Source organism: Gekko japonicus, unplaced genomic scaffold, assembly GCF_001447785.1.
Source record: "Gekko japonicus isolate JY-2015 unplaced genomic scaffold, Gekko_japonicus_V1.1 scaffold1550, whole genome shotgun sequence".
In the NCBI taxonomy this organism is placed as follows: Eukaryota; Metazoa; Chordata; class Lepidosauria; order Squamata; family Gekkonidae; genus Gekko; species Gekko japonicus.
In genome coordinates, this window is record NW_015164235.1 from 161,207 (window position 1) to 185,134 (window position 23,928).

A 23,928-nucleotide genomic window follows, 5' to 3' on the forward strand; every position below is an offset into this window, starting at 1 on the left:
AGCTGGAGGGGCAAATCAGGAAATCCTGCTCTAGCAAATCCGCATATGGCTGCTGTATTTCCATTTAGCAATTTCGTTGTGTTTCACTTAACATCCAACTGTTTGAGGATTTTAAGGGAAATTAGTTCAGATCTCTCTTCCCCTCTATCTCAAATCAACTGTATTGCGCACTGTGCAGTCATAAGCAGAGTTCACCCTTCTAAACTCATTGACTTCAATGGAATTAGAAGGGTGTATCTCCGCACGGGATTGCACTGTCACTCACAAAAATTGTAGGCTTAATGCAGATTATAATCCGGAAACCTTTCTCTCTGGATTAGAGCCAAGTAAGTAGTTTGAAGATCATATTCTAAATCCTATGTTATGTAAAACGAGAGATTTAGAGGAATCCAAAATCCCTTTGGTTAGCCAGTTTGAAGAAAGATTTTCTTTTGCCACAAGGTGGCAACAGACTCCACAAAATTCACTGTAGTTTGGCTGAAACAAAATTATTTGTAAAGAGAACTCTTTAGGAATAGACTGAGGAAATACTTGTCCGCATTAACAAACTAACCCTTTTAATTTATATTCCAAAAGCAAAATCTGCCATTTTATGTCCTACCTTAAATTCCCACTATGTTTTACCCGGTGGAACTTCAAGGAGGACATAAAAGTCCTCCATGTGGTAAATTTATGAGGAATTTTGAAAGTAGCAAAAGGAATTTCTATCGTGTTCTGGCATTTTCTCATCAGAGCCTTTACACACAGGGTCCCCCATATACAGGAATGTGGATGGTTAATCAGAGGGTGCTGTGGGTGTTGCTGGGGAAGCTGAGGAAACAAGATTATTGCAGTGTTCAATGCAATCAGATTTTGAAATGAAATTAGGTTTTTCTGTCTTTTATTGTGTCACATCTCAATCCACAGGTTTCCAATAAGCCCTCCAAGAAATGTGCCATTATATTTTTTTAAATAAGTGATTGGACAGTTTCAATTTCATTCAAGGTGACAGCATGTGGTGTATTCATTTGCAGTGGGGGGCACAGTTCTGAGACTAGGGGTGATTTCCCACAAGCGCTGCTATGCGCTCACTCTTCTCTTTGCTCCGATGGTACGTGTCAATTTCACACAAGCTGCTGCACGGCTGCATTATGCACCGCAGCTTCGCACAATTTTCCCCGCGTCTACTCAATCCTGTTTTTTGAGGATTGAGTCGACGCAGGGGAAATCGTGCGAAGCTGTGGGGCAAAATGCGGCCGTGCAGCAGCTTGTGTGAAATTGACACGTACCATTGGGGCAAAAGGGAGGCGTGAGCGTGGAGCAGCGCTTGTGGGAAATCACCCTAGGAATGTGAACTGGAGATATTGGGTGTGTGAACTTCCAGAAAAAAGAGAGAAAATATTGAAAGGTTACTAGTTGTGAAAAACAAGACTGTGGGAAGGAAAGGAGGGCAAGTTTCCTGTAGTGGTTAAGAAGAGTGCAGACTCTAATCTGGGAGAACCAGGTTTGATTCCCCACTCCTCCACATGCAGCTGCTGGTGTGACCTTGGGTCAGTCATAAATTCTTTCAGAGCTGCTCTCTCAAGAGCAGTTCACGAGAGAGCTCTCTCAGCCCCACCTACCTCACAGGGTGTCTGTTGTGGGGAGGGAAGGGAAAGGGATTGTAAGCCGCTCTGAGACTCCTTTGGGTAATGAAGGGCAGGATATAAATCCGATCTCTTCTCTTCTTCTTCTCTTTTCCTCTCCTTCCATCTCTACTCTAGGGATTCTGCTAAAGTCTGAGAATCTTTGTAAGAAATAGAGAGGGTTCAAATTGTTAACAGGGTGAATCTTTAGGAATTCTATCATCCCTAGAAGAAATTCTTAATGTATAGGGCACGTTTGGTAAGATATGAGACAAGTGCTAATGTAAGCACTGAAGTGGCCTATGTAAAATCTCAGTGCTAATTTAGGAGGTTTTCATCTCTGTAAAACATCCAAGGGCATGAAGAGTTTCCATAAAATGAGCAAGAATCTACAGTAGAATCTTCATATCCCTGATTCTAGCAGCAAAGATACAGATTGATATGTGAGAACAGAGGAAATTACAAAGCTTATCAGGGGGCAAAACTGGAACATTCAGGTATTATATATGTGAAGGAACAACCTCTCCTACCCATACTACAAAGGCGATTAACAGTTCCATATTTTCACAACAGCCATCTATTTGATGAATAATATAAATGTGTGAGCTAGATGTACAGAAGTGAGGGACCTGCACAGACTTGCAGAGGGCATCTCATTTCCCCCTCCCTCCCTCTTTTCCTTTCCTGAAAGCCTCTTTCCTTTCCATCTAACAGCCAACCTAACTTTATATGCCCCTTTTCTTCCCCAACCACCTGCCAGCCTCTACTTAGGAAGACTACAGTCCAGTTGTACAGTGCTGGCTGAGCTGGGCTCAGTTGCATTGTGGGGAGCCTGCAAGTAATTGTGGGGATATGTGACTTTCTTCAGTTGCATTGTGGGGAGCTTGCAAGTACTTGTGGTGATATGTCACTTGCCCCCGGATCCCCCTCCCCACATTATTTCCTCTTCCCACTAGCACCCCCCACATCCTCTTTCCTTTCTGCTTCCTTCTTACCTACCAATTTACCTTTTGTCTGGCCCCAACCTTCAGCACTATTTATTATTTATTTACTTCATTTATATCCCAACTGTCTCCACAACAGGAACCCAAAGTAGCTTACACAATTATCCTCACCTCCATTTTATCCTCATAACAACCCTGTGAGGTATTGGCTCAAAGTCACCCAGTGAAGTTCCATAGCAGAATGGGGATTCAAACCTGGGTTGCCCAAATCCTAGTTTGAAATTCTAATCACTACACTATGCTGGCTTTTGTAGGGTGACTGTTGCTGAACAGTAACAAGCAGCCAGTCCAGGGTGAGTCATGCAAGTTGGGGGCCCAACTTGCCCAAAGGTTGCTGGTGAACCTGGTCTCAATGAGACTTCCTTCAAAGGCCAAAATAGCCCTGGAAAATGCCCTGAGTCCTCTCTCTGCCTTCTCTTGACAGCAACCAAGCCTGGAATGCTCACAAAACTGTTGTGGTTGTCTAGCAATGGTCACTGAGGCTATCTTAAAGGTACATTTGGGACCTTTTTAAACCTTCCAATTTTATTTTTTTTAAGATTTCAGATTTTTCTGCAAACCTGAGGTGTTTTTCAGATTTGTAGAAAGATGTGTCTTGTCTGTTCATGGCTCCGATCTCCAGATTTAAGAATCCTCAGTTTTGGCTGGGTTGAGAATTAGACATATTCGTGATGGATCTTTAAGTTCAGACTGGCAGTTTGGCCCGATATACGCACGTTTCACAAACAGATTAAAGGGGCCAGTTCACACAGCCACAGCTGTCAGGCGTTCCCCAGCTGTACTCAACCTGTCCTATGACAATTCCCTACCACATTAAAAAAGTACCAGGTGAAAGCGGTAGCAAACCGTCCAGTTGTACAGTACCCCGGAAGTGTGCACGCTAAAAGTCACAAACAAGCCACATTGCTGCGCCTAGGCGCATGTCGCCAGAGTGAAAAAATCCACTTACAGCCACGCCTCCGCCAGGGGCAGGCCAAAAGTGCGAACGCTATACTTCAATGGCAAATTTAGCATAATTCCATTGTCCCCCCCACCTGCCCAGGGTAGTTAGGAACACTGTCTGTTGCCACCCCAGGTCAGGACTCAGAGGTACTCTCATCTGGTGACCTGCAACCAGATCCTCTCTTTCTGTTTCTTTGGAGAGTTTTCTTCAGATTAAGAATCACCTCCCCAACCATAAATGTAGGGGGGAACCCTGAAAACCTCACTTTTTAAAGTTATTTGGAGCTAAGCAGGCATCTCCTTGCCTTCTCTGTGTATCTTGGTAAGTGTGAGTTGAGTTGGGCTTTGAGTGGGTGTAATGACCACGCCGGGGGGGGGGAACCCTTTAGTTGTTTAAGTAGTTGTTGATTACAAAAAGGAAACACATATAGTTGAGCAAGAATTATCATCTGAGCAAAGTAAAATAAAATGGGTGATACACCCATTCTCTTGCCCTAGGTCCAAAAGTTACCTCTCTAAGAGGTAGGCATAATAATCCTAAAGTTTCCAGATTTCTTGTTCAGCTTCTGTCCGTATCTTGTTGGCATCTTCCCTTAATACCTGATTCTCCTCAAAAGAGTTCCAAAATCTTTCTTTTCATCCCACCATGTGCTCTTCTCTCACAAAAGGACAGATTCACTGTATAGTCTGAGATTCCTCCATTGCTAATTTCTTGCCAGAAAGTTTGACTACACACTGCATTCTATCCCTATGCCACAGGTGTAAGGCTGTAGTAAAAGGTAAAGGTAAAGGTTCCCTTGCTCGAAAGCCAGTCGAATCCGCCTCTAGGGTTGCGGTGCTCATCTCCATTTCAAAGCCGAAGAGCCAGCGCTGTCCGAAGAGGTTTCCGTGGTCATGTGGCCGGCATGACTAAACACCAAGGTGCACGGAACGCTGTTACCTTCCCACTGAAGTGGTACCTATTTATCTACTTGCAATTTCTTGCTTTCGAACTGCTAGGTTGGCAGGAGCTGGAACTAGAGACAGGAGCTCACCCCGTCTTGTGGCACCCGGGTCTTGAACTGCTGAACTACTGACCTTCCACAGCCTGCAGTTCAGCGTCTTAACCACTTGAGCCACTGCAGCTCCAAGGCTGTGGTACTTCTGGCTAATTCCATCAACACAGGAACTTGGAGTTAGAAGGGAAAAGTTGGAGTTAGAAGGGAAAACCTGCCCTGCAACCTTTTGACCTGACTGCCTGTAAATCTAGTTTTAGTTTAGTCTCTTGATTTGATTTATTAAATTTGTATCCTGCTCTCCCTGTGCCCAGGCTCAGAGCAGGTAACACCATGATAAAAATATTCCAATACGCTGTACAATAAATACAATAAAATCCCTAATAATATATATTAGGAGATGAGAGGCCATTTGAAGATGGAACCCGTCACTGTCCCCCACCATATGCCATAGTATTCATAAAGTGCAAATGCAACATTCACTTTGCCAAGCTGTAAATTTTCACAAAGATCCTGCATTTCACCACACAAAGCAGCCCAAACTTGAACATATTGCTTTAACATCTGAATATTGCAAAGAAGCCCTAGCCATGGGAAACATCACCGGGAACTCTGGACCTTTGATCCGCCATCTTTGGAGTTATGTATTGAGCACCACTGTTTTAACTTTTAGGATGTTTTAACGTTGTACTGTATTGTTTTAAAGCTAGTATGTATACCATGTTTTTATTATGGCAAGGTTTCCTTGCCTCTGTAAGCCGCCCTGAGCCCACTGGGGAGGGCGGGGTATAAATACGAAAAATAAATAAATAAATAAATAAAAATAGCTTTAGATTTGAGTTCAGTAACACCTTAAAGACCAACAAGGTTTTCAGGGTATATACTTTTGAGAGTCAAGTTTTCTATTCTATTCTGTTCCGTTCCGTTCTGTTCTATTCTACTCTACTCTGCCTGATGAAGGGACCTTTAATTCTAGAAAGCTTATATCCCGGAAAATCTTGTTGGTCTCTAGGGTACTAGTGGACTCAAATCTAGCTGTTCTACTGCCGACCAACACAGCTACCCTCTGAAACTATATTGCTTTAAGTGTCTCTGGATTTATAACTACAATACAGATTGGGGGAGAACCTGTTGTGGGCAACCCAACTTAAAGAATTGCAATGGCAAGGTAACCTCTGCTTGACAAGTGAAACACAGCCAGCCAACACTGTGGCAATTCAGGGGCAAAGGTCAAGTCTCACTGGTAATGCAAGGAAACTGGAAGTGCCTTTGCAGCATTTCCAGAACCTACTGGTGTATCCTGTGAACAGCTGTGTTAGGCGGCATTCTCACTGAACCTTCCCTATGATTCTTCCAGGCTGCCACAGAGGAGGGAAATTGTAGCCTTTCTAGCTCTTTAGTGGCCAGAAATCAGGAACTGTTACACAGCTGATTAAAGGAGGATGACAAGGGGCAAACAGAAGGGCCACCATGGTCCCCAAAAACCAGGGGACTGTCTAGTGCCTACTAGATGACTGGATTCTCGTAAGAAATGTTTTATTCAGCAGACCAAGGTCTTACCCCAAAAAACATTGGTGTCCCCCAGTGAGTGAGCTTACTCTGGACCACTGAACAGAGATTAGTTGTGCGTTAACTGTTATGAGATCCGGAGGATAAATTCTAGCTCTGAAAATTTTAAATGTATCAGGATAATTTATGGCTTCTAGTAAACATCACAGAAGAGTCACAAATGTGAAGTCAGTCTTCTCCTACTTTGACCATGGCTTGTATCCAATGGACCTTTGGTGCAACAATAAGGAGTTCTTCCCATGGAGTGTAACTTTCTCACCTTCCCCCTCCCACTGCAACCCCAGATGCCCCATCCCCCAAAAGAACCTGTGCAATAGGGGGGGCATTATGCAGCAGGAAGGAGGAGGTGAGATGGGATGGGAATCCTTCTGCCTACAGAAATGCCCCACTGGATTCAGGCCACTGTCTTCTGTCTGCCTGGTCATGAACTTCCGTGATGTCAATAAAGGGATATTAAACAAGGATGTCTGCAAACCTTCTATTTTAACTCCTCACTATATCCCAAACATCTGGGAGAGTATTTTAGGAAAAATATGGAGCTTACATGTTCTTTTTACACAAGGCAGCTTCAGATTTACCATCTGGTAGAATTTAGGTCAAATCTGTTGTTATTTGATGAATGTCGATTTAATCTCAGTAATACTCCCTGTTAGTACACAAAGAAGTTTTCTAAGCAGTGTTCTGTGGTGCAGAAGCTTGTTTTAATATGCATTAGAAACAATAAAGAATAATCTCCATAAAGTTTTATTAAATAAAAAGATAAACAAATTTTTGCCAGCAATATTGGACATGGTTGACCTCCTCCTCTTCCTCATCATCACCATCATTATCATTATTATTATCATCATTATTTTCATATAATTTACAAATAAATAATATCAATTTTCATGACATCTTCATCTGTTATGCGTACTTACTGATAAAGTTAGGTTTTCCCAAGGTATATCAGAGGAGGAGATATTCTTAGATTGCCAATATTGCAAAGTTTTATTGCTGGGGTCTTCTGGCTCCACACAATTACACCTGAAAGGTAAAATATACCTGTTTTTATATTTTAAAGCTGAAGAGTGACAGCACCAAATTTTTGTTATGCTAAATGAACAACACAATCTTGGCAAAAGCCCAGTCCTTGCAAGTGCCCCTTAAAAGTGCACAGAACACAGAATTCTACCAGATTCATATTTTGTCATTTCAAGAACAGTTAGGTAAAAGAACAAAAGAGCTTGTACACACCTATGTCTGTGAATGAGCAAAGCCTCTAAAATACAGCAGTACCCAACCCCAATTTTGGGATTAGAAATTCACAAGAAGTGGGGACCCGAGATACTCGTGGGGGGGGAGCTCCACATGGAGGAGGAAGCAGCCGCAGGTGAGCCTTCTCCCCCACCCCACCTCACACTGATGGCGAGGCCCGGGCCCACCAAGAGCCGTGTGGGCCTGCCGAGCCTTCTCCCGCTCCCCCCTGAGCACCAGCGGCAAAGCCTGAGTGGCTTCCAGCCACCGGGCCCACTGAGCCGCCCCCCCCCCAACGGCCAGAGTGTTCTCTGTGCATGCGCAGGGAACGCTTTTACTTTTGGGGGGATTTAAATATCCCCCGTATATTTTTTCAACTTTTTAGATTTTTCTGCACACCTGGGGACTGCTCCAAGCATGCAGGAAAATCTGTCTGCCCCCCAAGTGCCCCCAATGTGTGGATTTAGAATCTGCATGGAGGGGGCAACTTGGCTATTAGATATATAGATTTTCTCCTTCCCTACTAGTTCATCTCTACGAGAGCAGTCTACCAGGACTATATCATATATGGAGCCTAGCTCTCTTCCACTAGGGTGAAATATTGTGGACCTAACTGGTTTTTAAAGCTTATTCTTAATGTTAATTCAAAGACTTCCAGGAATGAAAATCAATTGAATGAGCAGTTGGGAAAATACTGAGCTGCCTTATACTCTAGTCCCTCAAACTACTGTGACTAGCTAATACCAAAATGGGTTTCACTTTTAGAAGCGTTCACAAACCCAAATTTATTTTTTTAAATGCACTGTTAAGATATGAAGATCTGATTGATAACAAAAATGAAATAAAACCAATAGAAAACCTTAAAATACAAGAATCCAACTTGTTGGTGGGAAACAGTTCAAATAGAATCAAGATATGCCAAAGATAAACAAATAGGTTTTTATTCAAAAACAACAGAAATAGACAAGATATTGTTACATACTGATGAGAAATTGATTAAAAATTATATGTAATAATGTTAGAAAATAAAACATAAGACGAAATAGTTAAAAACTGCATGGTCCAATGGGCGCAAAATTTGGATCATAATATTGATTTAGACCAATGGTTACAGGTATGAAAAACAAATGTAAAGATTACTAAATCAATTTCATATAAAGGAAATATTTAAAAATGTTTTATAGATGGTATATCACTCCAGACAAATTAGCAAAGTTTTATTCTGAGCTACAAATGATTGTTGGAAGTGTCAAAAAATGTTGGTTCTTTTTTTCATATGTGGTGGACATGTGACAGAGTTAAAAATGGTCTTGGATTCATGAATTGTTACAAAAAATGTTAAAATGTAATATACCTTATATACCAGAGTTGTTTTTATTGAATATATTACCAGAAAATTGTAAAAAGCAAGATTCTTATTATACATGTAGTGACAGCTGCAATAATATTATATGCCAAATACTGGAGGAAAAATGAGGTACCTTCAAAAGAAGAAATTATGAACAAAATACTTGAAACTGCAGAGATGGACAAACTAACTTTAATTTGAAAGGGCAAAATGAAGAAAACTTTGAGAATACATGGTCAAGATTTTACAAATGGATGGAAGAGACCAACAAATAAATCATATGGACATACGACCGAAGTACAAGGAAATATGAACTACAACTCTCTTTTTAGTTTTAAACAACAATATACTCTAAAATACAAGGTGAAAATTTTTTTAAAATACAATTTGTTAATGTATGAATTTAACAGACAAAATAATGTTGTAAATGGAATCCCCATTTTTGTTGTATCTATATTTGTTTGTTTTTCTTTTGTTTGTCTTATATATAAAATAATTTTTTTTAAAGCTACTGTGACTAGCTGTGCTACCTAGATATTGGAGATAGCAGGGATTGGACTTGGAACAACACTCTGCATGCTAATCAGTCATGTCCTCTATGACTGAGATATGGCTCTCCCTCCCCAAATAGCAGGAATAACAACAACTGCAACCAGTGTTATCTGGGAAGAAGTGATTTGGAGCCAGCTTCAGACCATGGTTTCAGATTCTGGTTCAGTTCATAAAACATCATTTGTTGGAGCACATGTGATGCCAAACTATGATAGAACATTGTTCATGTGAACCATCCCCTCTTTAGGCCCCCGCCACACTGTGTTACATTAGCACTTTTCTTTTTTCTGCTTCCTAGCTGCTTTTAAAGCTCCACATTAATTGAAAATGTACCGATAAGTCTATGTGGGTGTACAATGTTCTACATAGGCAATTTAAAAATCAAAATTAAACACAGAAGCAACTGTAAAAGATTTGTTATTTCTCAGAAGCCTAAGGAAATGGCCTATTATTTTTTTACATTGGCCAAAAATTGGGTGAATATATCAGCAAACTACAACGCCACAAAACAGAAGATCTATTTCATTACAAACTTAGGCAATCTCTGTGTCTTTATTACTGGAAAAAATAATATGTTCTCATTTCATGGCTAGCTGTGATCTGGGGAACAAGAACAGGAGGCTCTGGTCACACTGGCCGGAAAATGCGGGGGGGAGCATGGCTGTTTGCCCCGGGGCTAAATAACGCGCGGTTGCGTGATCCGACGTCCTGTGGAGGTTCCAAGGTTAGGGGGGAGGTGCTGATCACACCACAGGCAAAGAAGCAGGGCGGCGCAGCAAACGGGGTTGTGTTCGTTTTGTTTAAACTGAAGTGTGCGCATGCTCCGTTGGGTGCTTGTGCGCATCCGTGGAGACTTGGAAAAAGAAAAACCTTTTTGCTAGGGGACATGGGCGGGCGCCGGAACTACCACCGGAAACGCGGTCAGACGCCCGCCCTTGCCCCGTGGTTTCTAGAAACTAGTACCTCCGAGGTACTAGTTTTTTACCGCGCGTTTTCCGCGGGAAGCCTCGGGTGAGCCACGGGAGCTCTACACTTCCCAGATGTGGCAGTGAGATCGCGCCCGGAAAATCCGCCTATCTCCCGTCCCTCTAGCGTGGCTAATGCTCCATGTGACCGCAGCCATGTTCTCATTTCATGGCTAGCTGTGATCTGGGGAACAAGAACAGGAATAAGGGCTAGAACAAAGTTAGAGTCCAGTGGTACCTTTAAAATCAACAAAGTTTTTTTCAAGGTGTGAGCTTTCATGTGCACACACACTTCATCTGACAAAGTGTGCGTGCACACAAAAGCTCACACCTTAAATGAAACTTTGTTGGTCTTAAAGGTACCACAGGACTCAAACTTTGTTCTATTGCTTCAGACCAACATGGCTGCCCACCTTGATCTAGGAAGAAGGGCCACTACAGCTGTATTCTGATTCAGAATCTGGTGCTTCAGTGTCCTTATCCCTTTGTGTAAAACAGACTGAAGTTTAAAATGAGTTCTATAGACACGGTAAACGTACTTAAACAATGCACTGAGCCATACATGGGACGTAACATGCCTATATTTGATACACATAAACCTTATCTTTGGACAGAAGATCCTACGCCCCCATTATCTTGTTTAAAAAAATGGTGTAGCTAATAAACCCTAGTATCTTCTACAAAAAGAATAATTTAGAGTCCCCTGATATGATAATAACAGTGCCTCCCTCAGCAGAGTTACAGCCTTCATTGGTTTATTGATTAGGACAGCATTGTAAGACTACCAACTCCATTGTGGAAATCAGAGTCATTGACCACAGTCCCAAAGACACTACGGCCCCATTCCAGTTACAGACATGGGGTGGGATCCAGACAACCCTTTGTAGTGGCCGGATGGAACTTTCCTGAGCCCCCCCCCACCTCATTGCAGCTCACCATTATCCACAAATTGCTGCTCCTGGGGGACAGGGACCCTGAGTAATGACATGAGGGGAGTTTTTTAAATGGCTCCTGCTGTTGCTGTGTCAGGCCATGGTCAGAAGCCCACTGCCACAGTAAAGAGGAGGCCAGAGTTATCAGAGAGGCCAAAGCTCACAGTGGGCTAAAGCTGGCCAGGGAGGCTCACTATAACAAGAAACTCTTCTTCAGATATGTGAGGAGCAAACACAAAATAAAAGAGGCAATGGGCCCACTGTTGGGCGAAAATGGAGAAACCCTGACAGAGAAAGCAGAAAGGCTTCATACCTATTTTGCCTCAGTTTTTTCCCCTGAAGAAGAGAACAGGCTCTTCTAGAGATGGTAGTAGGCAAGGTATGGTGTCCAGGCTGCTGGTTGAGAAGCACCTGGCTGCAATGAATGAGTACAAATTCCCTGGACCATATGGTATACACCCAAGAGTGCTCAAAGAACTTTCTAGAGAGCTTGCAGAGCCTTTGTCCATCATCTTCCAGACCTCTTGGAGGATGAGAGAAATGCCACAAGACTGGAGGAGGGCAGATGTTACCCCAGTTTTCAAAAAAGGGAGGCTGGATGACCCAGGAAACTACAGGCTAGTCAGTCTGACCTCTGTCCTAGGGAAGATACTGGAGCAGATTTTAAAGGGATCAATCTGCGAGCATCTAAAGGACAACTTGGTGATCCAGGGAAGTCAGCACAGATTTAACCCCAACAGGTCCTGCAGAACCAACCTCATTTCCTTCTTTGATTGAGTGACAAGCTTACCGGATTGAGGGATTGCTGTTAATGTTGTTTACCTGGGTTTCAGTAAAGCTTTTGACAGGGTTCCCCATGATGTTCTGATGGGTAAACTAGAGGACTATGGACTGGACTCTAGGATAGTTAGGTGGATAGGAAACTGGTTGGAGAACCACACTCAAAGAGTAATTGTCAATGGCCTTTCATCTGAATGGAGGGAAGTGTCCAGAGGGGTGCCACAGGACTTGGTTCTGGGCCCGTAACTTTTCAATATTTTTATAAATGATCGGGATGAGGGTGTATAGGGGCTACTCATTAAATTTGCAGATGACACCAAATTGGGCGGAGCAGCAAACACATCAGAAGATATAGCATTCAATGAGATCTAACACACTGGAAAAGTGGGTGGATGTGAACAAGATGCAATTTAACAAAGATAAATGCTGAGTTCTACATCCGGGTAACAAAAATGAAGAACACATATATTGGATGGGGGACACACTTCTGGGTAGCAGTGTGTGTGAAAAAGATCTTGGAGTATGGGTGGACCATAAGTCAATATGAGCAGCCAGTGTGATGTGGCAACAAAAAGGCTAACACGATCTTGGGGAGTATCAACATAGACTTAGCATCCAAATCACAAGATGTCATGGTCCCACTGTACAGGCCACACCTAGAGTATTGTGTGCAGTTCTGGAGGCCTCGGTTCAAAAAGGATGTGGATGGAATAGAGCGGGTGCAGAAGAGAGTGACAAGGATGATCAGGGGCCTGGAGACCAAGCCCTATGAGGAAAGGCTGAGGGACTTTGGAATGTTCATTCTGGAGAAGAGGAGGCTGAGGGGAGACATGATTGCTCTCTTGAAGTATCTGAAGGGCTGTCACTTAGAGGAGGGCAGGGAGCTGTTCCTGTTGGCAGCAGAGGATAGGACTCACAATAATGGGTTTAAATTAAGGGCAGGAAGGTACTGGCCGGATCTTAGGGAAAACCTTTTTTACAGTAAGAGTTGTTCAACAGTGGAATCAGCTACTTAGGGAGGTGGTGAGCTCCCCCTCACTGGCAGTCTTTAAGCAGTAGCTGGACAAACACCTGTCAGGGATATACTGTAGGCTGATCCGGCATTGAGCAGGGGGTTGGGCTGGATGGCCTGTATGCCCCCTTCCAACTCTGTGATTCTATGCTTCTGTGATTCTATGCTTCTGTGATTCTAGGTGCTGTTCCTCCTGGCAACACTTAAACAATTACAACCTGATAGAAGTTATTCAAAGGTGTCAGAGAAAGAGGTACATTATCTCCCTGTCTGTTCAATTTATATGAAGAAGGAAAGCTGGATTATATTTAGATGAAAGGAGTGAAAATTGGTGGATGGAACATTAACAATTTCAAATATGTAGGTAACATCACATTACTGGCAGAAAACAGTAAAGACTTGAAACTACTACTGATGAAGGTTAAAGCAGAAAGTGCCAGAACAGGATTACATCAAGAAGACAAAAGAACTGACTACTAAGGAACAACTTTTAAAGCTGACAGTGAATAAACTGAAATAGTTAAAGATTTTCTACTCCTCCAACCAAAAGGGAGACTGCAACCATGAAATCAGAAGGAGTTTGAGACTTGGAAGGAGCTAGAAAAGATACTTAAGGCTGCGATCACACACACACTAAATAATCTACTTTCAATCCACTTTTAGTGCGATTTCCAACTGGATTTTACTGTGTGAACTGGCAAAATCCAGTTGGAAAGTGCACTGAAAGTGGATTATTTAGTGTGTGTGAGGAAGTGTAAGGAAGTGTTGCTGGCAATTGAGATGATAATTCATACCATAGTATTCCTGATTACTATGTATGGGCGTGAAAGTTGGAAAATGAAGAAAGGGGAGCATAATAGATAAAAATGTGTCATTTGCATAATTAAAATGTGAATAATAACAATGAAATACAGTCTCAAATGGGAGGGAAGGTAGCATGATATAGCCCAGTCTCATCTGATCTTGGAAGCTAAGCAGGGTTGATACTTGGAAGAGAGACCTCCAAGGAAGACTCTGCAGAAGAAGGCAATGGCAAACTACCTCTGCTTCTCACTTGCCTTGAAAGCTCCTTGCTGTGGTCGCCATAAGGCAGCTGTGACTTTAGGGCACTTGATGCACACACAGAGTCTCAAATCAGCAGCCTTAAAGATCAGGGAATTTTCTTTTTAAGAAGCATATTTTTGAGAATGTAGATGCTCAATGGAACTATGGTTTATCTGTGACAACAGCATGCTTTTTGAATATCCTTGAGGTGATTAAACTGTGAAAAATTTCTAGCATTTTGTAATGAAGTAGGATATTACAGTGTGATCCTAAACCTTTCTGAGCCCACTGGTTTCAGTGAACTTAACTGTATACCTCTGTTTAGGACTACACTGTAATTTTCAGAAAGAAGTCTTTTACATAGTAGACATAGACTACATTTAAAGTCTATGGTTTTACTTGGTTTGACGGAGGGGGGGAATGCACAATTTGAAAGGACATGGTTATCAGATGTCTGAAGGGACTCCAATCAAACTATAGCTTTTCAGTTTTGGGACACAAGGGGCAGATCTTGTTTTACCACAGAGTTTCCTGCGATTCCTGGAGCTACCCTATGTCACTTCCGTTTCCCCCCCAGGAAATGATGTAGCAATGTCAGCAACATCACACACCCCTTTATATCCCTGTCTTCAATCCTCATGCTGGCAACTCTAGGCCAGTATAAAAGGGAAGGGCTTTCTACAGGCAAGGTGCCTGTGGGAAAGAATCCTCTGAATGCCAGGGCACAGAGAACAGGGCTGAGGAGAAAGTTATTAGCTTAGTGTTGCCTGGTCCCACCTGGCAATGGGTGAGGGATGTGGGGTTAGGGTTGCCAGATCCAGGCTGGGAAAATCCTAGACATTTGGAGGTGGATCCTGGGGAGAACAGGGACCTCAGTGGGGTACCATGCCACAGAGTCCACCTTCCAAAGCATCCATTTTTCTCCAAGGGAAGTGATCGCTATAGATCTCTAGAAAGGAGCTGTAATTCCAGGGGATCTTCCAGGTTCCACCTGAGGCTGGCATGCCTATATTACCTGGTGGGCAGGACAGTACGGGAGGAGATGGTCCACTTTACTGAAGCTCAGGGCAGGCTGCAAACCAATGACTATGAAGTGGTTTATTTATGTCGTTTCAGAAATACAACAGAAAATTTTCGTTCACAATTCATGGTATATTCTATGTTTGGGATGGGATGGGCCTGCACAGGTCCTGTGCCTTGCTTCTGAATCCCCTCTGTTCATTTCCGTGGGCCTTGTATGGAACATCCACAAAAGCCTCACTGAAACCAATGCCAGATGAGCAGTGGTGTCACTTGGCTGGCTGCATCCATTGATGTGTTCAGATTGAATTGCTATGTCAGTCTGACACGAACTTGGCACCTTGCATACCTTTGAGAATGGGATGTTATGCTCCTAATTCTTAAATACATGTCAGGGACAGATTGCAATATGCATATTACTATGCCAAAAGTGCTCTGAAATTATTCAATATAATCTGTTAATAATGGAGGAACTTCTGGTAAAGCATTATTTTTGTTAGAAAACACAAATTCACCATTTTGGGAATGAAGGGCGCTAGGGGTGGGGAGTCAGGAGGCAGGTATCGAACAAACCACTGAACTTTAAATTTTCCAACCAGATATTGTTTGTTTGTCCACAAAAAACTGGCAGGATTGAAACACATTTCCGAATCTTGCTTTTCAAAGTAAATAGCTGTGTGTCATTTAGCATATGTGCTTTCATTTATTTCCTTCAGCTCCTCTGAACATATCATGTGACGGAAAGGAGGGAGGCCATTTCAGCAAAAAACACCCAGAAGCAAAGGTTCAGTGATTCTAACACAAAGCTGCACTTGAGGAATCTCTCCCATTATTTTTCACAATCATAAACAAAAAGACAAAGAGGAACAAAGATGGGGAGGAATGGGGACGGAAAAGAGGGGTGCCATGACAACCTATTAACAGACAAGGACACGAGAGGAAGGAAAAGGTCACCGTAATGAGACCGGAGGCCAAAAATCAGGTTTTCCTTGCTTGTCAGACAGAGTAAATGTTTATGTAGCCCAGTGGCCTAGACAGCTATCACTGCATTTTGGCTTATTTTTAAAAAATGATAATAATTACAGCATAAACAAAAGTATTTGTGAGATAGGTTGGGAGATGGAAGCTAAAGCTGCATTTTGTGTTGGCAACAAAAAGTATTCTTAGAATATTTACAAAGCCAAACACCTCATATCTGAATTTCCTCTCTCCCTCCCTTAAGGATTAAGACTTGCCTTACGGATCCTCTAGATGGAAAAGCAGGATATAAACAATATGATTAATAATGGTGGAAATATGAATTTATTGTAGCGTTTTTATCTCGCTTGAGGGCGTGCAGGTGAGTATATCATTCTCTCCTGCTCCCATTTTATTCTCTCAACAATCCAGTGAGTCTACAAATGACGGTTGAGAGGTCAGTCAGGTTAAGGGGAAGGGATTTCTTTCTCCTGTTGTATCTGAACAAGCGAGCTCTGCCTCATGAAAGCTCATACTGGTATATGAAAACATCACCCATCCTGACTGTTAGGGGTGGAACAACACCTTCTGAAGATTTACTTAGATATTCCCGCCAACGGGAACCCAAAGCAGCTTACAGCATTGTTCTCTCTTCCTCTGTTTTATCCTAAAAAAAACATAAGAACCCTGTAGTAGGTTAGGCTGACAGTGACTGGCCCAAGGTGAGTTCCATGACAGAGTGGCAATTTGAACCTGGATGTTCCAGATACTAGTTTGACATTCTAACCACAAAACCTGCTGACTGTCAAGTTGAGTCCCCACTCTGATCATGGCCAGAAAGAAGGTAGGGTGACAAGAACAGCTGGGACCAGATTAAAAGACACCCTCCCCCCCCAAAAAAGGCTGAGTCCTAGCCTGGAGTCCATCCTGAACCTTATAAAAGCAGAAGCAAGAATGGGAAGAGAATCCGCCCCACCCTTCTGGGCTGCTACCACTACTGCCCATTCAGGAAGGTTGAATGGCTTGAGCCAACCCTGACAAAAAGGTTGCCTCACACCTTATGCCTGAGTGCTGGTGTGCGATGAGAGCATAAAGTTCTTCCCCTCACACAGTGGCTTGTGCTCCCACCAGCAGAAGCATGACAGCCGTTACAATCCAAACACAGCACTGTGTGCACCGGTGTTTCCAGAGCAGTACAAGCAACTATTTCCCCCCTGCTCACAGTTCTCTGAATCAAATGCTAATATATTTATTAGAATACACATACATGTAATAACATAGAATTAGATTGCTCCTGGCAAGGATTTACTAAACAGTGAACAGAAACATGGCATTTAGTATTGATGAAGGATTTTTAAATTATTTTTGGTAAACGTACTGTTTAGTTTTGCAGAATGTATCCTCCTTCTTTTATACACATACGCCAACCTACCTTTCCCTAACCGTTTGGGAAAGGCCTTACATTGCTGTTGGTCTTGGAGAGCCACTGCCAGTAAGGGTGGACGGTACTGACCCAAATAGGCTAAGGAGTGGTATAAGGCGGCACATCTGTTCGATTCTCAGAATGGGAGATTGAAAAATATTTTGGCGTCATGATGACGCCAAAGAAAATAGCAAATATGAATCAAAACATGTCTAATAAGTGTTGGAAATGTAAAAAACATGAAGGTTCATTTTATCATATGTGGTGGACATGCGAGAAAGCTGTGGATTTTTGGACAAAGGTCCACAGCGAAATGCAAACATTTTTGAAATGTTCCTTTAAAAAAGCACCAGAAATTCTGCTCTTAGGACTTAGAATGGAAGAGCTGAATGTAACTAAAAAGACTATGTTATGGTATATGATCACGACTGCAAGAATGGTGTATGCACAGTGTTGGAAACAAGAAAGAACACCAGAAATAGAAGAATGGATACGAAAAATTCTGTTCATGGCTGAGATGGACAAAATTACGAAGAAACTGAATAACAGGGAAGATCTTGACTTTTTTGAAGAATGGAATGACTTTAAACTTTACCTAGAAAAAAACTGGGATGTGAAGCACAATTTACTATGTTTAGAACAATATTGAGATTAATTGATGTTATCTTAAGATGTACTGGAGGGTCAAAGGGGGAAACATTGCGGGAAGCCACCAGGAGGGAGGGGGGATATGGGAATATAGGTATTGGTTTAAGAATGATAATAGTTTTTTTTAACTGTAAGAGGTTATTTCCATGAAAATAAAAAATTCTTTTACCAAAAAAATAAAAAAAATTTCCACATCCATATTTCTCCCCTTCTGCAAAACTGTATTTGTTAGTCACTGTCGCCTGCATTTTGTTGGAATGACTCACTGCTCTTCTCTCAGGGAGCAAGTGAGAGTGGCACTGTTTTTCTACTGCTGTTTCAGAACTCAGCTCTCCTTAAGCCAGGAGTTTGTATGTGTTGAACAAAACCATTTTTACACACACACACACACACACACATATATGGAGGGGCTTTCTAGCCTGAGAAAGTTTCCCTTATCTGTCTTGCTTGGCAGTAAGATGCTAGCCAGAACGTGCCTCAAGCCGGATCGAAATCTCATCCTTGCCCATGAGAATGTTGTGGTTTCCGTGTATCATAATTGAATCTCATTTTCTGATAGCTCAATTCCCCAGTCACTTTACCCAGCAGTGACTTTCTGACTTTAACAGAAAAGCTTCTGAACATCCACATTTCCTACTAATTCCATCTCTTGGAAAGCAAATAATTTTAAATGGTTACCATGCTGCCATTGTTCAGGCAAGAACGGTAGTTTTCCCTTGATAACTTCAGCATTTGAAACAATCTGGGTCCATCACAAATTGCTACATCCAGCATGGAGTCATGGTTAGAGCTGGATTAGGATCTGGAAGACCCAGGTTGAAAACATTACTCTGCCATGAGAGTTCCCTATGTGACCTTGGGCCAGCCACTCCCTTTCAGCCTACCTCACAGGGCGGTTGTTGTAAGGATAAAATGGAAGAGAGGAAAATGATATTATATGTTTCTTCGGGTTCCTGTTGCGGAGAAAAGTGGGGTATAAATATCTAAATGAATAAACACAGGTAACAGAAAGCAGTGTCACCATTGCATGATGGCCGTCATTAGGTTTCTCCAGTCTGGAATGCATACAGGCCACTGCACAGGTCTGCAATGTGCACGGACATGACAGTGCTTATTTGGTGTAGTTTGGTGTAGCGCAGACTCTAATTTGAGAGAACCCGGTTTGATTCCCCACTTCTCCACTTGCAGCTGCTGGATGACCTTGGGAAAGCCATAGTTCTGTCAGAACTGTTCTTGAAAGAGTGGTTCTTGAGATAGCTCTCTCAGCCCCACCTACCTCACAGGGTGTCTGTTGTGGGGAGGGGAAGGGAAAGGAGATTGTAAACCACTCTGAGACTCTGAGTGAAGGGTGGGGTATAAATCCAATCTCCTCTTCTTCTTCTTCTTCTTCTTCTTCTTCTTCTTCTTCTTCTTCTTCTTCTTCTTCTTCTTCTTCTTCTTCTTCTTCTTCTTCTTCTTCTTCTTCTTCTTCTTCTCCTCCTCCTCCTCCTCTTCCTCCTGGGCATCACCTCCTGCTCCACACAGGTGAAGCACAGCCCATTACAAAGATAACACTCCACATTTATAACCACATTTATAAGACCTCAGCAAAAGAGACTTCAGTCTAAAACTATCCTAAACAGATGGGCTCTTGGGTCATACAACCAGCCCTAAGCATGCCATGCACTGAGGATGCTCGTGAGCTTGCCCCCTCCTGGTTGTCTCTGTGATGGGCTGTGCTTCCCGTGTAAGGAGCAGGAGGTGATGCTCAGGAGGGAGAGCACTTTCATGTCCTTGCATATTGCAGACCTGTGCAGTGGCCTGTATGCATTCCAGACTGGAGAGCCAGTTTGGTGTAGTGGTTAAGAGCAGAGGACTCTAATGTGGAGAACCAGGTTTGATTCCCCCACATGCAACTGCTGGGTGACCTGGGACCAGTCACATCTCTCTCAGAGCTGTTCTCTCAAGAGCAGTCCTCGAAAGAGCTCTCCCAGCCCCACCTACCTCACAGGGTGTCTGTTTTGGAGAAAGGAAGGGGAGGAGATTGTAAGCCAATCTGAGACGGCGAGTGAAGGGCAGGGTATAAATCCGACCTCTTCTTCTTCCCTGCCCTACCTCCACTACCACTGCCTTTATGTGATACCCCCCTGGTTAACTGGTAAGATCATACTTACGAGTATTGTGTCAGTAGCTCCACACTGTTATGCATGTTGATTGGATATGTCTCGCCGAGATGAAAGAGCTTCTCTAAGGCCTCGTAAATGAAAATTATGCAGATGAGGGATGCAAAAGCTTCTTCCGTGAACCGAGTGATGTAGCACACTAGGGAACTTGCATCGGTCGCCACGAGAATAATGCAGAGTGTGGCCGTCCACAAGCCAATGCTCGCCCGCAACGAAAGGTAACACAATCCATATTCCCTAGAAGGACAAGAAAGGATCACTTTGACAGCTGCAGAAATAGAAAAATGTAAAGGCTTCCTGTCCTCAGGAAATCAACTTATTCCCCAAAGGATGACAATGGACTTATGCTCCATTGCTGTGCCATAAAAACTGCTTCAGTAATAGGGTTCAGGATATTGTTGTGGAAAAGCATGCTAGCCTGTTTATTCATTCATTTATTTTAAACATTTATTAGCTGCCTTTCTACCTTGTGGCACTCAGAACAGTTTGCCCGGAGAACAAATGTGATCAGCCTGGTCCAGGAACAGCTTGCAGACAGGTACTCGCATGTGCTTATGTGGCCATCCTGTCTGTGCTTTGAAGGAACAGGAATGTGCACAGAAAAGCTCCCTCCATTGAAATGAATGAGGTAGACTGCTCTTAAGAAAAGCTCAGCACGTACATCACCGCTGTCTATCTTAGTATGTCCCATTGCTCTAACTGTACATTTGTGGTTGCCACTCCCTTGCTGTCCCTCCATTGAAGGTGGCCTGCTTCAGTTTACTAGAGCCCTCCATTTTCTCTAGTGGCTCCCAGTTTTTGATACAGGCTCTCTGAGGACACGAAGGGGCGCTGACCTTAGAAGTTCTTAGCAGGGTCTGTAAGCTGTTTCCTTTGAGACAAGAGTCTGAGCTGGAGGCACTTTCTTGGGGGAGGGTTAATGGGGCTTTATTGGATTTTGTATGTTTTAATCTTGCACTGTATAACACCTTAACCCAAAAGGGAAAGGCACAGAATAGACAGACAGGCAGTCAGTGCACGTGGGTCTCTGAGTCAGTGGGTTAGATCTTCAGCTCTCCAAGGGGAACGAAGGGTTGGATTGTACCAGTTTTTCTACTCAGTTTTAGATGATTCCCCTGTCTTATGTTGCTTTGTCCATGTGGGCCCTATGATCCCTGGCAAGCCTTTTCAGTGGTCAAAAGGGGCCCTTCTCCCTTCTTTGCCAGTGAAAAGGCTGGTAGGATCCATTATTATATAAGCTGTTCATATGACACACAACCACATTTAAAAGGACTTGGCAAAAGAGACCTCAGTCTAAAACTATCCTAAACAGATGGGCTCTTGGGTCATACAACCAGCCCTAAGCATGCCAGGCGTTGAGGATGCTCGTGGCCCTGCCCCCTCCTGGTCCCTGCCCTACCTCCACTAGCACTGCCTTTATGTGATACCCCTGCACAACTAAAGGCGATAACAAGTCACTGGGACCAATTTCCCACAGCCGCTGCTCTGCACTCGCTCCTCGCTTTGCCCCAATGGTACACGTCAATTTCCCACTCAAAGACGCGTGGCAGCATTTTGACCCGCGACTTTGCCCAATTTTGCCCACGGTTTCATAATCCTCAAAAACAGAATCATGAAACCGTGGGGAAAATCGGGCGAAGCCGCAGGTCAAAATGCGGCCACGCGGCTTCGAGTGGGAAATTGATAAGTACCATCAGGGCAAAGAGAGGAGCGAGCACAGAGCAGCGGCTGTGGGAAATCGGTCTGTATGTCTTCACAACTAACAGGAAATTAGACAAAGCATTTTACATCTCCTGCTGCAAGATATGGAATTACATTTCAGCCTTAAACACAACTGAATATAATAATACAATGGAAGATGGGAATAACGGGGGGGGGGTGTCAAGGAAAACTGGTCACTTACTTGCAAAATTTGAATAATATCTTTTCAAACACCAAGACTGGCCCCGTGCTACCTAGTATGGTAAGTGGTTGTCCACCAAAGAGTGAGTAGGCTATACCAGTCATCGATGCACCAAACAAAGATTCTATTGCACTCTGTATGGTTAAAAAAAGAGGAAAGTTATAGACTTTATTTTGGTGCCAAGACAAATGATGCAGTCTTATTTATAGCAAACGGAACATTCAAAGGCCATATTTCTGTATGTAATGGTTATAAAACATCAACCATAAATCTTATATGTAAGGTTCAGATTAAAGCACAACACATACTATACGACCTTCAGTTGCTTCTCCCAGCAGACCGCCAAATGTGATAACAGGAGACATACAAGCACAGTACAGGAACAAAAACGATGCCAGACACTGCAAGCTGAATGCATCTGTGAAGTCACTCAAGAAGAACGGAGCTTTCCTCTTGATATCTAAAATCAGGCCCCCAAAAAGCCTATGCAGAGAAGAGAACAGATACAGAAAAGACAGGTTATTAAAGTTAAAAGCTGCTGATAAATATTTCAGATACCCGTTGCCATTTCCAAATGAAATTTTAAAATAGCTTTTATTTTAAGATGCTGCACTATTAAAACAAAATATGAAAGTAATGAGACCTCTCTAAATAACCACAATGCCCTGCTATGTGCAATGCTTTCGACCCTGCCTGGGAATGTCACTTTGGCTTGGTTCAGACACACCACTAAACCATGGTTGGTTTTTAACTAAGGTTAGTTTGTGAAACCAGCATTTGGCTTTCTGACCATCACTCCTACCCTGGTTTCCCTGGACAAATGTTGGTGCCATTGCTTCTGTTCTGCCCATGTGTCTCTATAGCTGGGGAGGGCAGTGCCAGGGAACAAGCCAGGATATCTCCCGTCATACATCACTCAAAATCATAGCTAAGACTAACTGTGGTTAATAAAGCCAACGACAGTATCCTGGTTTAACAGACCCTAGTTAACCTCGAGTACTGGAGCAGCCTGTGTTTGGACAATCACACAAACCTTAGTTACATTAAACCTATGAGATGGCAACGAAGACTGCGAAGAGAGATTTCTTCACAGTCTCCATCGCATCCGCCAGCTCTTGCCCAGCACAATTGTTTAGGACAATTAGGTCTCTAGCTTCTCTTATGGAGAGAAATCAAAATGTTTAAAATTTGGCTATTAGCCGTGAAACTTTTGCAAGCTTTTTTTTTTTGCAGATAAAAGTCTCGTCACTCTGCCACGATCTGTCTGCCAGTATTGATACAGTTTGTGAACTGGAGGCCCCTTGGCTGTCTTCGGCCATATTTGACAACTTCAACCGACTCTCCCAGACTGACGCTGACAGGATCCTGGATGCAGTTAAGCCAACCACTTGCCTCTTGGACCCGTGCCCGTCATGGCTGGTGAAAGCCAGCAGTGAGGGAATACAAGGCCCCCTGGAAGACATTATCAATCTGCCCCCAAGTTCTGGGGTCTATCCAGGGGGATTAAAAGAGGCTGTGGTAACACTGCTCTGAAAGAAACCATCTCCTTCTCACACGGGACCGCAGACCGGCTTCTGTCTGCCCTTCAGCAGCTCAGCAGCCTCAGAGGAGTCTTCCTGTGTGACGCCCACCCACTCTGCTCTGGTGGTCGTAGTCCAGCTGAAGCAGCTGCAGGCTGGAGCATGCCCTGAGCAGCCTCCAAACTTGCACAGCTGCGAAGAGAGGGGGAGGGCAGCAGGCAATATGGGGCCGTCTGCAACTCTTTGCTGGCTGGGGCAGTCCATGAGCATCCTCCCCCCACCCCCGCATTCTCCAAGAATGAAAGCCAGGAATGC

The 23,928-nt window shown here is 43.3% G+C and overlaps 1 protein-coding gene across 1 annotated transcript in view; it reads right to left on the reverse strand.

Moving 5' to 3' along the window:
* Window positions 1–23,928, reverse strand: part of SLC4A10 (solute carrier family 4, sodium bicarbonate transporter, member 10) — a 158,562-nt gene that overhangs the window by 30,483 nt on the left and 104,151 nt on the right. The window contains exons 13-16 of the mRNA XM_015408603.1: window positions 22,402–22,576; window positions 22,094–22,227; window positions 20,182–20,427; window positions 7,032–7,137 (exon numbers count right to left, since the gene is read on the reverse strand). Coding sequence (XP_015264089.1) covers window positions 7,032–7,137; window positions 20,182–20,427; window positions 22,094–22,227; window positions 22,402–22,576 — 661 coding nt within the window. The remainder of the gene's footprint in view (window positions 1–7,031; window positions 7,138–20,181; window positions 20,428–22,093; window positions 22,228–22,401; window positions 22,577–23,928) is intronic.